This window comes from Amia ocellicauda, chromosome 10 (assembly GCF_036373705.1).
Source record: "Amia ocellicauda isolate fAmiCal2 chromosome 10, fAmiCal2.hap1, whole genome shotgun sequence".
Classification (NCBI taxonomy): Eukaryota; Metazoa; Chordata; class Actinopteri; order Amiiformes; family Amiidae; genus Amia; species Amia ocellicauda.
Window position 1 is genome coordinate 20,761,304 of NC_089859.1, and position 17,351 is coordinate 20,778,654.

The following is a 17,351-nucleotide window of genomic DNA, read 5'->3' on the forward strand; positions in this document are numbered from 1 at the left end:
ATCCGTTTTTGCGGACGTATATCCTCTAACATAATGATACAGAGATGCATTCCCATTCTCTGAGAGGCTGATTGGTCATGTTCTGTCATCTGTCTCAGAAGCTCACGAGGTAATCATCGACTGCAGGGGCGATGCATTTCAAAGAAAGTGTCCCACTCAGCCTTACTACCAGTTTCATGTGTTTTGAAGTAGCATTTGAAACGTCAAACGTTACAATTGTCTCTAAGCGGTTCTCTTCCTCCACCTGCCGACTGTGAAACCGAACAGTCTGTGCTTCGTGCCGTAATTAAGTGTCTTACTTTCTAAGCTGCTTGTTGACCTCTGAAGGACTTCCCGTCTCTGCAGTGTCTTTCTTTCATCAACCTGAGTCTGTGTTTAAGTGTTCTTCACTCGGCATAATGACGAGACAGACGCCTGACCTTTCGTGTTGGTATTTTGGTCACGGACAGACGTATTATAAAATAACCGTGTTTTTGTTTGTTTGTTTGGTCCGTTTTACTTTTTAATGATTTCAATGTACTTAATTTTACTTTTCTCACTTTCGGCCTTTTTGAAGATTAAATGTCATTCAACTACAAATTGGAAGTCGTGGACATCTTCTGGAAATGCGCTTGAAATCGAGCCTCAGGAACGAGTCGATTTTTGTTCTCTGGAAGGATCGCTTCCTTATAGATAACCTCTCCAAAGCAGAATATTCCCCACAGTATATTAAAAAAGGGAGTGAACAAGACTCGTGTTCACAGTGAAACAGGAAGACCACAGCAGATCTCAACAGCAAAACGAACAGCACATGGGTCGTCAGTGATCTGCAGCAGGGCTTCGTTGCGTCTCTTTGAGAAACGGATAGAACATAAGAACATAAGAAAGTTTCCAATCGAGAGGAGGCCATTCGACCCATCGTGCTCGTTTGGTGTCCATTAATAACTAAGTGATCCAAGGATCCTATCCAGTCTATTTTTAAATGTTCCCAAATTGTCGATTCACCCACATCGCTGGGGAGTTTGTTCAGATTGTGACGCCTCTCTGTGTGAAGAAGTGTCTCCTGTTTTCTGTTTTGAATGCCTTGAAGCCCAATTTCCATTTGTGTCCCCGGGTGCGTGTGTCCCTGCTGATCTGGAAAAGCTCCTCTGGTTTGATGTGGTCGAAGCCTTTCATGATTTTGAAGACTTGAATCAAGTCCCCACGTAGTCTCCTCTGTTCCAGGGTGAAAAGGTTCAGTTCCTCAGTCTCTCAGTAGGACATTCCCTTCAGACCTGGAATAAGTCTGGTTGCTCTCCTCTGAACTGCTAATGCCTTTCAGACGATGCCTTTGCCAGCATGTGGCCTCCACACAGACCTTGAGGAAGATAAAAGGCCAGGTATACATCTAAGCGCGCATGTCTCCTGAAGGGCAGAGCTATTTCAGTCCCTTGTGAAGTCGCACATTAATCCTGCTCGCCCTGCGTCATTTTATTTAACAGGAAAGAGAGCATAGAGGAGACCGGAAGGTGATGCCCTACATGTGGGCGAGACGGTCTGACGGTCTTCTCATTACCTTCTTGTCATTCGGCTGTTGTGAATCACGTCGGGCAACAACACAGACCGAACCGCTGGACACATTTCTTTACTCTTGTATTTTCAATCTGTCTCTGAATCTTCACACTGTCCTTTGCCCCGTCCTATTAGCTGTTCTTTATACAGACAGTAATACATCTAATTGGTTTAATAACCCACGTAATTCACAAACTACTCATATCAATAGAAGGCTGTGTATCGCAGAACAAAGCTCTTTTTCCTGTGGTGGTAACCACTGGTTTTATAAATAAACCCGATAAAATCTCTGTGAAATTCAGACCTCAGGGTCACTGACCCGATATCAAACCCCTTTGTTCCTAAACCACCATGAGAGGTTTCCCTTCTTTGGGCTTTATTTTCAGGTAATGGATACAGAATGGTTTGCTTTGAACCATCAGTGTCTTAGTTGTGGGGGAAGGATTTACAGGAGAAAGGTCTAAGGTCTGTGCTTGTGTTGTTGGACTACAAAATCAGCTGGGTTACAGTTTGAGGACCATGCAATTTACTCCTTTACACATGTTGTGTAATAAAAAAAAAAAAAAAAAAAAAATGGAACCTTCAAAAGCCAGCAGACGTGGATGACGGGGTCCTGCACTTTTGCTGAGTGGTGGACATCGCTGTCTACCTCTCAGATCCGTCTGTGCACTGGCTGTCCGGTCCAAAGCCGCTCGGTGGCCGAAGAGAGACATCACTGAGAGAATGAAGAAGTTAAAATGACGATGGGCCGGACACACAGCAGGAACAACAGACCATAGATGGACATCCCAAGAGATGAAAAAAGACATGAAAGATGGGAAGAATAAACATGGCAGGCATGACGTGGAAAAGAGAAGTTATCGATCGAAAAAAGTGGAAACCTCTTGGGGATCCTTCATCCAGCAGTGGATCGATACAGGCTGAAGACGATGATAAAGTATATATAATATCCTTGACTGATCAGCTTTTAACTTAATCATCAGATATACAATTTAATTGTATTATTTGTTAACTCCAGGTACCAAAATATCCTGACCTTTTATACACTGGTGTGTTTGTCTGTGTGCCTGTATATACTATATATACTTATGTTTTATGTGTTTTGACAGCACACAAACATAAAACACTGGGGTTTCCCCCCCTTTAAAATGAAATTAAATGAATTTTTAAATTAAGATGATTCTACAAATGTCATCATTTTAAACACATTGAAATAGATGCTTCTTGCTCATTTTGATGTCACAATGAATAACTGAATCTGAATACCGGTGCAGTAATTTTAATGGATTATCTTCCCTTATATACGTTTATTTCCTCTGCGTTTGTATCTCGGCAGTCAGCACCACAGCGGTCTCTGGCTCTACGCGTGCGGCAGATTTATAAGATTTATAACCCAGTAACAACCCCGAGGGAGAGAGGGGCACTCAGGGCATACAGAGAAGGCAGGGTCAGATAATGGGCTTAAAAAGACATGCACACAATACGATATTTTTCTTCTATAGTGCCCTTCATCCTCGAGCATCTCAGTTCACAATCAAACCGAGTCAAGAGAGGCAAGAGACGTTTAATTTATAAATGGACATGAGGCCAATAAAGCCATCTGAGGCAGACATTCAGGGAATCTGATAATGAACTTTAGTTTGAAACCTTTTACAGTTTTAAAGACCTGGAAGTGAAGTGAAAACCTCTTCACCTCAAGCTTATAGATGCATAAATCAGGTGGAACAAGGGGAAACAAATATGAAAGACTGAGGGTTTCTTCAATAGATGGACCTTTTAGTGTTTGTTATTAAAACCTAAACATTACATTACAAAGGATATAAACCTTAAGATTGTGTTTATAGGATAAAAAGTACTCGCTGACATTCAAAGTGCCCTGAAAAAAAAAAAAAAATAGGCTTTTATGCCGCTCGGTAAGGGCTCAAGCGCGCGGGGGCAAAATGGGTCATGTGTGCCGTGCAGTCTTAGCCATTTGCACTGTTTGCACACCGTCTGGGAGCCACGGAGAGTTCAGCTCTTTCTCGCGTCTGCAAATAGACTCACTCAGGATTGTGAGGCCAGGTCATTACACAGCTTTTGCCTTTTAATATTTATGGATGTGACAAAGCCGTGTGCAGACAGAGATACTGTTCTGGGGTCTCTGGGGAGGATATTAAATCGGTAAAAGACCGCCGTACGGAACGAACTGTGCAAGAAGACAATTTGCAGGCATGGCAGGCCTTTGGGCGCGTCCAGCCGGGAGAAATATTGAGTCTCGCTGAGCGGCAGGAAGCTCCTTGCCTGCTTTCGGAAGTGCGTGCGCGTGTGTTTTAATTGCGAGACATTGTTCTTTCTGCTTGAGTCGGGAAGTGGACTGGGGGCCTAAATCAGCTGTGAACCGAGCCTCCTGGCCCATTGGTCAAACATTGGGGTGTCTCATGAGCTTAGGGTACTCATGTAATGTTAGATCTGTTAATCACTTCCCCTTAAAGTAGTACATTACATCTAAGCAGAGAACCCAAACATAGTAGTTAGGGTACAAAATGAATTGGGGAAAACGAGGGATGAGGAAGAGGAATGAGGGTGAGGATTAGGATGGTGTGTGGTAAAATTAAATCTCTAGCCCACATAATTTTAAGTTGAGGAAGGGAGATGCAATGCACACAAGAAGGAGGATTCGCTCTCTGTGCCCCTATAGACGTGTGTGTGTGTGTGTGTGTAATGCAGTTGTCGATGGGTCTGCCATTAACGTACAGCCTTCACACATGGCTTTCTGTCTTTCAGGACTCAGCCACAGAGAGTGCGGGCAGCCATGGTGCCCCGGAGGAACGGAAAGAGAAAGTGCCCAGTCCTCACCTCAGCCAGCTGGTCATCCTGACAGGCAGTGGGACGCTATATGGACTTGCGGAAAGGGTGGTGGCAACAGAATCCCTGTAAGTCCTCTCTCTCTCTCTTCTTCACTGCAGAAGAGTACTTTCCTGACCGCCAGAGCAAGCCTCCTTAATAATCCCCTCCTTTTCTAATGCCAATAGTTTTTCGAAGGTATTCGTAAGAAAACGTGTTTCAGAATCGGTTGCTTTCCCGCCTCTAAACCGTCCGTCTTTCCATCCCATCGCTTTGTCCCCTCGGTGACCACGGACAAGCTTGTGCTTTTTTTAGTTTTAAAACTGAATTAGACTTGGAAACCAGCAGCTTTTTTTCCACACCATCTATAGACCTGATTTTCCTTTCCCGTTCTGGATGCTAAAGTGCGGCTCGGTGGCGACAGATGGTGCAAAACAAATGCGGGGACGATGAGAATTCTGACGTGATTGCGGCTGATGAAAATATGATCCCGGAGAAGAGAAAATAATACTCCATTAGGCACTGAGATCCTTAGGTAAAGAGTGAGCTGCTCTCCAAGCCTAATTACCCGCTTGCCTTCGTTGCGGGAGGGCTGGGGGGGTAAAAGGCCAGGAACCCGGGAACATGCATGTAATATTTATGCGTACATGGAATGCTTAATGTCAGGATATCGCCATTAGGATATTTAACAGGATCCTTTAAAGGTTATTTCTTGTGAACACCTCATTTATTTTCTCCCCACCCCCGTAATGGAATAATCAATGAACCCACGAGGCGCGGCACAGAGCCGGTTTAAAGGGCCGGGCGATAAGAAATTAAATGGTCTGTGCTATTGGCTTAATGCCTGTTTATATGTGTTTTACTGTGTTATTGTTAAATTAAGTTCAATCAGTCTGCAATGCTTCCCCCGGCAGCGATTGATTGCGTTAAATATAGCTCACGTATCGTGTGTTAATTAGTCTAAAAATAAAATGAAAAACAACAGCATTACTTAAATGCGAGTGTGTTGCTGTTTTGCAGATGTGTTTCTTAAAGCGGAGATATCGGTGCCACTTTTACACGCCAGCTAATGTTCAATTAGGATTGCGTTGGGTCGTTCTATTAAAGAAAATATATTTAGTTGAATTGCAAATGACCTGGAAACCCACGCGATTGTATTTATTTTTACTCACTGGCTTTTCTTCAGCACATCTGTTATTGCTACTACTAATACAACTTCTGATTGTTGCTGTCATGTTCAGAAGAGAATTTTCATTACAGAAGAACAGGCTTACAAGAGATCAGGGCTTGGCTAAATTGTGTAATATCCATAGGCAAAATGCAACAAGATTGGACTCAATTTCATTAAGAGGTTGTGCTCTTCTTGGATTACAAGCACACAAACCCCCCCAATGGAGCCGAACCAGCGTATTTTGCCAACGGCACGGCGCTTTGCCAAACACGATGTGAATGACAGGGGTGCGTTGTTGCAGTGAGGCTCTGTGTGTTGAGAGGCTGCCAGGGACAGAGACAGGCATGTCGGCTGCAGTGCCGGTGCCATGGACCCCCCCCCCACTGTCTTACACAGCAAAGCATGGCAACGTCAGGCTCTGCAGCGAGAGCGTGTTTACGTCAGCCGTGGGTTTCGGGGGAGAATTACACTCCAGAAAAAATGAAAGAATATACATCCATCCATCCTTCCTTCTCTATATAGATGACTTACTTTCATGCATGTTCGTCAGACTGGTGCTGCCCCCGGCCTGCGTTGCTCTTGCCTCTCAGAGATTCATGTTATTTTGCAGAATTGTTTTATTTTAGTTATTTTTTTATGTGGCAGTATAATGTATGCATACGCCCCCCCCCACTGCTCTGTAATTACTTCTCGAGTTTATTTGTGCTTCATTGTCTTGAACTCCTCAGAGAGTTCGCTAGAAAATTGTTTTCACAAGGTAATAACTTTATGTAATTGATTTATCCATCTTATGAAGTTCCCAGTGCCGTGCACGTTCGCCCGAGATGAGCTATTTATTGAAATGTTTGTGCTTATTTAAATATTGCTATTTACATGCAGGGTAGTTGACGGATGCATCGCATCTGCTGTTGGAAACGTTGAATCTGTAGGGGCTCGGAGGTGCATCTTGTAATAGATCAGAAAAGATGGGCCAACGGAGAAGTTAAAGTTCTCCTGTCGAGAAATGATTGTCACGTACAGTGAGGGGAAAAAAGTATTTGATCCCCTGTTGATTTTGTACGTTTGCCAACTGACAAAGAAATGATCAGTCTATAATTTTAATGGTAGCTGTATTTTAACAGTGACAGACAGAATAACAGAAAAAAAATCCAGAAAAACGCATTTAAAAAAAGTTATACATTGATTTGCATGTTAATGAGGGAAATAAGTATTTGATCCCCTATCAATCAGCAAGATTTCTGGCTCCCAGGTGTCTTTTATACAGGTAACGAGCTGAGATTAGGAGCACTCTCTTAAAGGGAGTGCTCCTAATCTCAGCTCGTTACCTGTATAAAAGACACCTGTCCACAGAAGCAATCAATCAATCAGATTCCAAACTCTCCACCATGGCCAAGACCAAAGAGCTGTCCAAGGATGTCAGGGACAAGATTGTAGACCTACACAAGGCTGGAATGGGCTACAAGACCATCGCCAAGCAGCTTGGTGAGAAGGTGACAACAGTTGGTGCGATTATTCGCAAATGGAAGAAACACAAAATAACTGTCAGTCTCCCTCGGTCTGGGGCTCCATGCAAGATCTCACCTCGTGGAGTTTCAATGATCATGAGAACGGTGAGGAATCAGCCCAGAACTACACGGGAGGATCTTGTTAATGATCTCAAGGCAGCTGGGACCATAGTCACCAAGAAAACAATTGGTAACACACTACGCCGTGAAGGACTGAAATCCTGCAGCGCCTGCAAGGTCCCGCTGCTCAAGAAAGCACATGTGCAGGCCTGTCTGAAGTTTGCCAATGAACATCTGAATGATTCAGAGGAGAACTGGGTGAAAGTGTTGTGGTCAGATGAGACCAAAATCAAGCTCTTTGGCATCAACTCAACTCGCCGTGTTTGGAGGAGGAGGAATGACCCCAAGAACACCATCCCCACCGTCAAACATGGAGGTGGAAACATTATGCTTTGGGGGTGTTTTTCTGCTAAGGGGACAGGACAACTGTACCGCATCAAAGGGACTATGGACGGGGCCATGTACCGTCAAATCTTGGGTGAGAACCTCCTTCCCTCAGCCAGGGCATTGAAAATGGGTCGTGGATGGGTATTCCAGCATGACAATGACCCAAAACACACGGCCAAGGCAACAAAGGAGTGGCTCAAGAAGAAGCACATTAAGGTCCTGGAGTGGCCTAGCCAGTCTCCAGACCTTAATCCCATAGAAAATCTGTGGAGGGAGCTGAAGGTTCGAGTTGCCAAACGTCAGCCTCGAAACCTTAATGACTTGGAGAGGATCTGCAAAGAGGAGTGGGACAGAATCCCTCCTGAGATGTGTGCAAACCTGGTGGCCAACTACAAGAAACGTCTGACCTCTGTGATTGCCAACAAGGGTTTTGCCACCAAGTACTAAGTCGAAGGGGTCAAATACTTATTTCACTCATTAACATGCAAATCAATGTATAACTTTTTTGAAATGCGTTTTTCTGGATGTTTTTGCTGTTATTCTGTCTCTCACTGTTAAAATACACCTACCATTAAAATTATAGTCTGATCATTTCTTTGTCAGTGGGCAAACGTACAAAATCAGCAGGGGATCAAATACTTTTTCCCCTCACTGTACATGCATTTATTTCCCTTCGTGTTGGATGTGTCTCTGAATTACCCAGAAACATCTTCACCGCCTCGTCTGTATGAGGAATACCCCGAGGTGACAGAGCCTAGATTATCTTCTCTCTCTCTCTTTGTCTGTCTCTCTCTTTCTCTCATGAAAGAACTGTGTGCTAAGTAGTGATTGGTGAGGCGAGGCTTTCTGATCCGAGCGCAGTGTTTCCCCATTGTGAGGAAGGGCTGCATATAAATCGGGACAGGTGACAATTCCCAAGAGCAGCCAATTTAAAAAACAGCAAATCCCCGTCTCTGGCTGGGGTTGATCGTTTTCCACAGCCACCCCTCTGGGAGCTGCGGGAACGACATGAGCATGCGAATGAGCGTTTATCACCCCTTCCCCAATGAAAAGACAACCACACAACACTGACATGCATTAGCATAAGTGCAGTAGATATATAATTTAAAGTTTTAATTAGACAGCCTGCCTGTGTTGTCCGCAGGGTTTTCCTGGCCGAGCAGTTTGAGTTTCTTCAGCCTCATCTCGACACCATGATGCCGTCGGCCAAGAAGCCCTTCCTGCAGCAGTTCTACTCACAGGTCAGACTCCTGTCTATCAAACGCCTCTCTCTCTGTCTGTCTATTTCCTTTCTACACCTTTCCTTTTTTGTTGTCTATGCTGAGCTCCTGTCCTCATTTCGCTCTGATTTTACTCGCTTGTGTAGAAAGGTGTGAGTTTTTTTTTTTTTTTTTTTACCTGACTAATACACACTTCCCCACCTTGTCTCCGCAGACCGTGTCGATGGCCAGCGAGCTGCGGAAACCGATCTACTGGATCGTGGCGGCCAAAGCCATCGACTATGAACAGATGTTGATGCTCATGGCTGGTGTTAAGTGGGACATAAAGGAAATCATGTCTCAACATAACATCTACGTGGACGTCCTGTTGAAGGTAGAGTCAGCTGAAATGATTGGCGTAGATTTTGTGTCCTTCATTGTGGGTTATGATTTTTGACAGCCGCTTTGTGTCTGAATGAACCGCTCCGGGGGGCTCAGGGTACAAGGCAGGGTGGGCAGCTACTTAATTAAGGCATGGCTTAGTAATCAGCGCATTCCACCCAATCAGATCCGTCCAAACCTTTTGGCCAATCAAACCCAATGTGCTGATTTCTGCGATATCCCGGCGGCCCATTGCCTGTTTTTTTTCCTCCCTTTGCCAGCTCCCCTGCTGCTGTGCGGTTCAGGGAGGATTTGTATTCGTTCAGCACAATTTATAGTGTTTCAGCACCAATAAGAGAATGTTTAATTATCGGGACAAATTGAAAACTTGTCGTAAATTAGTATTTGGCCCCGGGGGTTATACTGTTCTCATTCCCGGTCTTTGTAGCGATTTCTCGTCTATAAAGCGTGTTATTTAATCCATCCGATGTCTCGACACACTGTTTTTGTTGCTCAACAGCCTGTCAAAACTGTACACATGGAAAAGTCTGTTTGCGTATTTGTATTTATTCATCCTTTGATGTCCTAGACCGCTGACAGGTAGTAATTTGTTGTTTTTATTGCGCCCCTCTCCGATTAATGCTTTTATTTGTATTTATTTACCAAGAAAAGAAAGTCTAGGTACTACTTCTGTGACCAGGCACTAGTATCCCCCCTGCATTAGAAGAGGTACATCAATTATTACTGAGGGCGTTCAATAATTCATAATGAGAGGTTTGGGGAATTAAATGCAGATTTGCTGGGTATTAATGGATTTGCAAAGAGCAGAGAGTTGGTTTCCCTCAACTATTACTGGGCTTCGGGTCTTTGAAACCTTGGATCTTTATTCATGCTTTCAATTCATGCCACCGTGTATTTTGTGAGGGAACGTAAGGTGGGTTTTCGGCGGCCACGGCCCGTTTTAGGGATATAATTGGGAGGAAGCAGATGGCGATCTGAAGAGCGGAGGAATCTGAAATATGCAGAGACGCACGCTGGCATATTTTCTGAAATTAAGCTCAGACCTTTTGAAAAGTTTTAATAAACCATATAAATTCCCTTCATGAAAATTCATCTGGACTTCCTGGCTTACACTCTATTGTATTGGATTTATCTTCACAGAGCACTGATTGTAAAGTATTTTAAAAAAATCAGTAAACATCTGCTCTCTGATTTTCACAGTCAGGGTTGTGTTTTGTAGCTTTTCTTTCCCACTCGAGGGTTTATACGTAGACCCACTCCTGTAGCTTTTTGTGTGTTTGTTTACTGACATCTGTACGATGAAAATGGCTCTTGAAGTTTAGAAAACTAATGAAAGGGAAAATAATCACGGGTAGAAACTCAGGTAATTCAAGCCATTCTCCGCCTGTTTTTCAAATTAAGCCGCATATGGACGCTCAGGTGAAAAGTTAATGACACAGAGGGGTCTGTGGTTCCCGTGATATCACAGGGAAATGAGAGAAGATGAAAGAAAATGTAAAATAAGACCCTGATAGATGCGTTGCAATTTTGTGCTGAATTTGAATGAAAATGAAGATTGACTAGAGGCCATTAAGTGGATTGCCACTGGAGGACGAAGACAAAAACACACACTGGTCTGCAGGTGACTCATGGACTGCTGATAAACAGTGTTGCTGGACGTCCCCTTCGGAGAGCGACACGGACCCGAGTAAAACAGATCCCCGAGGTTCGAGCGCTGATACTGACACGCCAAAGGAGTTTATAGTTCACTTTGGGTTTAGACTGTGCTCCAAAAGAAAACACTGCAGTGTGCAGTCACAACCAAACATCAAATAAATAAGGACTTAACACTAACAAAAATGTATATATATTTAATTTACGCAAGCTGCAGCTCAATCTAGATATTGTGCGACAAAGTCTTGGAGTAGGATGAGGCTCTCGACAGCAACAGCTTGAATGTGTGCTTTTCACATTCTGCAATTCCGTATAATGGTACATTTATCAATGAATAAAGATGTGTGCGTGTTGGAGGGGCTGGAGGGACGAGATTGACCCCTGCGCTGTGTGCGTCTCTCTTGCAGGAGTTCGAGCAGTTCAACAAGAGGCTGGGAGACGTGTCCAGGCACGTCCGCATCCCCCTGGCCGTGTCCAACGTCCTATGGGAGCATTGCATCCGCCTGGCCAACCGGACGCTGGTGGAGGGGTGAGTGGGTCCCGCGTCGCCACGGCACACAGCTCTGGCAAATGAAACGCACATCATGGAAAAGGTCGATTAACTTAAGACCCGTCACACACCCAAGGCCAGGCATTTACAAAGGAAAACTCAGAAACACAGCAAGGCCTTTCCATCAGGTGACCTAACTCTGTCATCACTCTGACACGCTCTTGTGATCGTCTGTCATCCAGGTACAGTGTGTTCTACAGATGTTTGTATCCATGTGTGTGTATTTATATAATGTGTGTTTAAATACACTGTTACACAAGCAAACCCTCAGACTCTCGCCTACCCTTCGATGCACAGACCCCCGTGGACGTGTCTCCTCTCTGGGGGGATGCTCCTCTCAGATGTTTAGTATTTTCGTCTATGTGTTTGTATCGGATCCAGTATCCAAGAGATGACTCATTAGACCTTTTCAATTACAGTACAAACCCAGGGCTTGTTCTGCCGGGCGGCCGGTTGTCAGCCGGGCTCGTCTGTTACATTTCACACGCAGGTGACAGGATTAGTGTTGCCTGGTTGGCCTCGCGTTGATGTGATGCTTTTGAAGCCCTGGCCAGGTGTGATGCCCACTGAGCGCTGGGTATTAGTATTAGTGAGCTGAGGAAAGGTCAGCACTTTGTCCTGAGGGGGCGCTAAAAAAGGTCATCCGATTGTTCTGCCAAGTGTAACCTGTGGTGGCTCCCCTCCACCTCGTTTTAATCTCCGTCTGCGTGCGCTGTGGAGGAGATGGAGTTTGAATGTGTTTTCTGCTCCAGCGAGAGCAGTGAGTGGAGCTCGGAGGATGTGATTCGCTGGGGTTTGTTGTTGGTGATGGAGTGGAGGAGTGGGGTAGTGGAGTGGAGGAGTGCAGGGGGATTCGTGGCTGCTCCTCTTCCGATGGGGGGTGGTGGTGATTGGAGAAGACGTGTGAGCTCCTGCGCGGCTCCACCTCTCTCTCCGCCCCACTCGTAAATCCCTGATGCACAGCAAGTGTTTTTATGTCACGACTTGCAAGTTGTGCGGTGTCCGCCTTTGTGTGCTTTTGTCGATGTCCTGTGAGACAGAGAGGGGCTGTTTGGTGGGCGGGGTTCTGAGGAGAACTGGACATAAGGCTGGCAGAGGGTTTTAGTGGTGTGATCCATAAACCTTTACCCCTGTGTTTTATTGTGTTTTTTTGCTTAATGCTGCTGCTGTTCCTTGGCGAGGGGTGCTCTGAGATGGCGTTCATTTACTTGAGTGTTTTGTGGTGCACCAGTGTTGTCAGACAGGCGCAGGAGCTGAGAAATGTGTTCCTCCTATAAATGCAGCCCTGATATATTGCCTCGGCAGAAAGCAATTCTCTCCTGTCAGGGGAGAATGGCTGTCAGCAGCGGGGGCTTCAGCACAGCTTTTGAGCAACTTTTTACATAACAGGTATAGGACCAGTATAGGTCCTTTAGCTTCACTGAATGCATACAATCTTTTTGCTTGATAGCTAATTATACGTTTATTGTCTGTGTACGGCAGGCCTGACATGTGCGTCGGTGACAGTCGTGTCCTTCGGGGACTCGGGCAATCTGCTCTCCATTGTCCTTCGCGGTTTACTCTTCATTGACTGATTGATGGCTGTATTTGAAGGCAGGCTTACGCTCTTCTCCTCTGTCTGGCAGCTACGCCAACGTCAAGAAGTGCAGCAACGAGGGGCGCGCCCTGATGCAGCTGGACTTCCAGCAGTTTCTCATGAAGCTGGAGAAGCTGACGGACATCCGGCCGATTCCGGACAAGGAGTTCGTAGAGATCTACATCAAGGCCTACTACCTGACGGAGAACGACATGGAGCAGTTCATCAAGAGCCACCGGGTGAGGGGAGGCGGTGTGTGTTACTGAGCATTACGCCTTTACTCTCGGCGTGATGGCAGGCGCTTGTGTTTGTTTGTTAGTGGGGTGTTTTTAATATCACTTCCATCTCCATAATTAATCATCCTCACAGCCCCCAGGCACTCGGAAAGTGTTTAGCGCCAGTGTGTCATCTTTCTGAGACTGTGGCATCAGAGCAGCCAGGAACATTAATAAGTAATGGCTTCCTGTTTTAATCTGACTTGCAGAAGATACAGACCCCCCCCAACTGCACACCAAGACCACTTTTTTGTTTTGTTTAAAAAATACATATATTTGTAATGGGCGGCACGGTGGTGCAGTGGTTAGCGCTGCTGCCTCACAGCTCCAGGGGTCCTGGCTTCGAGTCTCGGCTGAGGGTGTCTGTGTGGAGTTTGCATGTTCTCCCCATGTCCGTGTGGGTTTCCTCCGGGTGCTCCGGTTTCCTCCCACTGTCCAAAGACATGCAGGTTAGGTTACTTGGCCATGCTAAATTGCCCTGTGTGTGTGTGTTTGTGTGTGTGTGTGCCCAGCGATGGACTGGCATCCCATCATGGGTGTGTTCCTGCCTTGCGCCTTATGCTTGCCGGGATCCCCCCCGGCGTCCCCCGCGACCCACATGGATAAGCGGTTTCAAAAATGGATGGATGGATATATTTGTAATAAATCATTTTCAGTATCTCTTCAGTCTTACCTCCTGGCACGGCGAGCTCCTTGCCTCTGTCACATGTTCACTGCACTCCTCTCAGCCGCGTGACGCACTGCCCGGCCTGGATTCACAGTGTCTCTCACACTTGCTCTCAGTGCAGAGTTTTGTTGGGCTTTGCGCTCTGCTGGTTCGGGATTATTAACTGTACCAGTCCAGCACTACTGGTGTCTCTGCTTTTAAATCTTCTTTGAAACCCTTATTTTTCAAACCACCATTTGATTGCCTTTTGTGTTTGTGTACGACATGCTTTGAGAAACTGACTTTAATACCCATAAATAAAACCTGGTGCTGTATTTATTATTTGAGTAGCCACCCTCAATGATAAATATGTTGGGCCAACATCAAATACATGAGAATCACCCTTCTTGGAAGCGGGTTACTATTTGATCGAAGCCCCATAAAAATAAGTTGTGTATGTGCTAATTTTATCTACGCATCAGTCGCCCGTGTCAGTAGGTAGAAGATCTAATCAACTGGAAACAGAGTGAATAAAACCAGTTTTAAGTTCAGTCTGACCTCAAACTGCTAAGATTGAAACAAAAATAAAATGGTTTATATAGATTCCAGCTCAGACTAAACTCCTCTGGCAATGTGATATTTAAATCTGCTTGTGTACATTGTAGAATATTTCTTTATAGTGTTTAAAAAAAACAACAACACTAACAGCAGGGAACACCTGACACTTTTCTTATTTATTTTCTATTTGTATATTTTTGGCATCTCTGGTGGGTTTCACTCTTTCAGAAGGTAAGTGCACAGAGTCTGGTGTGAGACGCTGATAATAAATACCGAATCGGTGGCGCTCAGGACTCGCGTTGAGTTGGACCAGCTCCAAACTCCAGATGGGCTTCTGGACCACAACGCTCCTCCTGGAAGCGTCAGCTGGTCCCTGTGGAGTTAAAACGCCACCCTAGTTTATCACTGAAGGTATTCTGTGGCTCGGTGCCCAATTATGTGTTGTTTAGCAATGGGACAGATGGGCTGGGGAATAAATACAAGCTTGGCATTAGGGTTTACCTTTTTGCTTTGCTTTCCCCCTGAGAAATGATCAAAGTGCATCTCTGTAGGCCTGATGTCCTGTCAATGCAAGCGGCGCTCGGCAGGGACGGGGCTGTTTATTGAGGCTATTTTAGTGCTGTAATTGAATGCCACATTGAGAAAAACATGGCCTTAGAGTTAGAAACACGATGGAATACTTTTACAAACGTTGTTGGTTCAAAATGTTACACAATAATGTGTTTTATTTATGACTGTAGACCATGCGTTGTAGTAATGTCTGTACTGTAAGCAAATTTGGCTAGTTACCGGTTATTACAGATGGCAAAACAGTGAGAGTAGCAGGGGATGGGGGGGAATCAAAAAGAAAGCACAAAACAAATGACATCATCAGATGAACAGAAGATGACGCAACATCTTCTCCTGCGACGAGCGTGTTTGAATGGAAAGAGGTGGTTTAGTCCCTTGCTGTCTAGGTGATACCGGTGTGTTTTCCTTGGCCAGGAATACTCCATGAAGCAGCTGACGAACCTGGTGAACGTGTGCCTGGGATCGCACATCAACAAGAAAGCGAGACAGAAACTGCTGGCGGCGATCGACGACATCGACAGACCGAAGAGGTAACTTGGGCTCCTGGGAAGACTGGGACGGCCCCGCGTGGCGGATTCCTACTCCTGTATATTGAGCATGTGATGTACTTTTAAGTTCAGCCTTAGGAACCCAGTGTGACACTTGTCTCACACACAGAGGCCCGGTGAAGCAGGACAGTAGATATATTTTTGTCAAGCCTGTTAAGTGTGTGTGACGCACGCGTGACGCTGGGTCCTTAGGGGTTAAAGGACGGTTATGTTGTTTTCCTATCGCCTTTTTTGTTTGAGTTCGTCTGCGTCTGTTGAAAATGCTCCCGCGTTGTGTAACTGTGTAGTGAACACTGTTTCTGTGGCTGAAGTGAGCATGACACGGACGCACTATGATATCCCAGTGATCTGCAGTCCTGCTCGATGTATAAACGGCTTGCAATGCATTTATTGATTATTATATACCACTACTACTTATCTTGCTCTCGGGTCAATGGTTAAGGGTTTTTACTGTTCCTTCCTCTATACAGCGACATGTGAAAGTATTGGCAGATCCAGCTCAATTGACTTAAAGGCGTTTGTTTGTCTCTCTCTCTCTCTCTCTCTCTCTCCAATGAAATTAATATTTATCTTGCTTCAATTCAATCTTACATAGCACTATATAATGGCTGGTTTAAAATAAAGGCAAAGCACATGTTAAAAGTGCCATCTTCCTCTGTAGAGATAACATTCTCAAAGATGGTGACAACGTATTGCATGGTTTAACCTCGTAGAGCCTCTGTTTGTGTGGTGCGCTCTCTGTGTGATGATTGTGGAACGGACACTGCTGGCTGGGAGCATCGTTGTCTCTTCACACTGATGTTATCTGGTCCGATCATGGAGAATGCGGGACATTTTAAACTGGGTTAGTTTTTAAAACGCTGATTTTCTTCCTGTCATTATGTTATGTAAATGTGTATTTTGTATTCAGATGTATTTAAGTCAATTAGTAGGGCCTCTACTTCTCTCACTACTTGCACAGCTGTAACTTACGGTGTACTAAAAATCATCAAGGTGTGAATGATTGCAATATGTGAAATGTAATCTCTGTAAAGAAAACAATACATGACCAAAATGATGATTCTGAAATAAATACACTAACTGGAAAATAATTCAGATCAACTTTTGTGTTTTTAACTGTCAAATGTGTTCTTAACCGAGTCGTTCTCTTATTTTGTGAATGATTTTCTGCAAACTGACCTTGAATTCCAGGTCACTTGTGAGATTTTTGAAGTTGCTCTTAAACTGTAATTAAGCTAATCTAATTTTGGGGGATTTTACTCTTGGCAGGAAGTTACACATATTACCCTTCTGGCAGTATATGAATCTAGGGAAAAATGGGAAAGTCAACAAGATCTGCAGAGTTTAACTTCAAAACGTTTGGGAGCAGAAATGCTTCCAGAGACACACCAGTGTGCTTCAGATTTGTCTCTCTTCCTCAGCTGATCCTCCAGTTGTTTCTAACTGGTCCTTTAGCTTGTCCTCACTGGTCCACACTGGTCCTCAGCTGTTCTTTTAGCTTCTCCTCACCTGCTCCTCATTGGTCCTTTAGCTGCTCCTCACTGGTCCTTTAGCTGGTCCTCACTGGACCTTTAGCTGCTCCTCACTGGTCCTTTAGCTGCTCCTCAATCCGTTCACTGTCTGAATGTATAGTTCGTGTTTAAACTGTGGGGCAACTCACTGCTGTTACACAGAAGAAAAGCAGAAAACAATTGACTCTGGCTCCTGAAGTATGTATTAATTTCTTTCTTCATAATGAGATCATAACCAAATTAAATTCATAATCCAAAGCCAGAGGGAATATGGGTTCCATGAGGTTACATCATTGGCCTAAAGATCATTTAATTTCTACCTAATGATCCTCCTGGGGGGTGTTGCGCTCTGCCAGAGGTGACTGCTGTGTCGGGGGGGGGGGGGAG

The 17,351-nt window shown here is 44.9% G+C and overlaps 1 protein-coding gene across 1 annotated transcript in view; it reads left to right on the top strand.

Annotated features, from left to right (window-relative positions):
* The window catches only part of vps50 (VPS50 EARP/GARPII complex subunit), an 86,210-nt gene extending 69,666 nt beyond the window's left edge, over positions 1–16,544 (top strand). The window contains exons 23-28 of the mRNA XM_066715477.1: positions 4,294–4,442; positions 8,621–8,717; positions 8,911–9,069; positions 11,138–11,259; positions 12,906–13,095; positions 15,320–16,544. Of these exons, the coding sequence (XP_066571574.1) occupies positions 4,294–4,442; positions 8,621–8,717; positions 8,911–9,069; positions 11,138–11,259; positions 12,906–13,095; positions 15,320–15,439 (837 nt within the window). The 3' untranslated portion in view covers positions 15,440–16,544. The remainder of the gene's footprint in view (positions 1–4,293; positions 4,443–8,620; positions 8,718–8,910; positions 9,070–11,137; positions 11,260–12,905; positions 13,096–15,319) is intronic.
* The last annotated feature ends 807 nt before the right edge of the window (positions 16,545–17,351 follow it).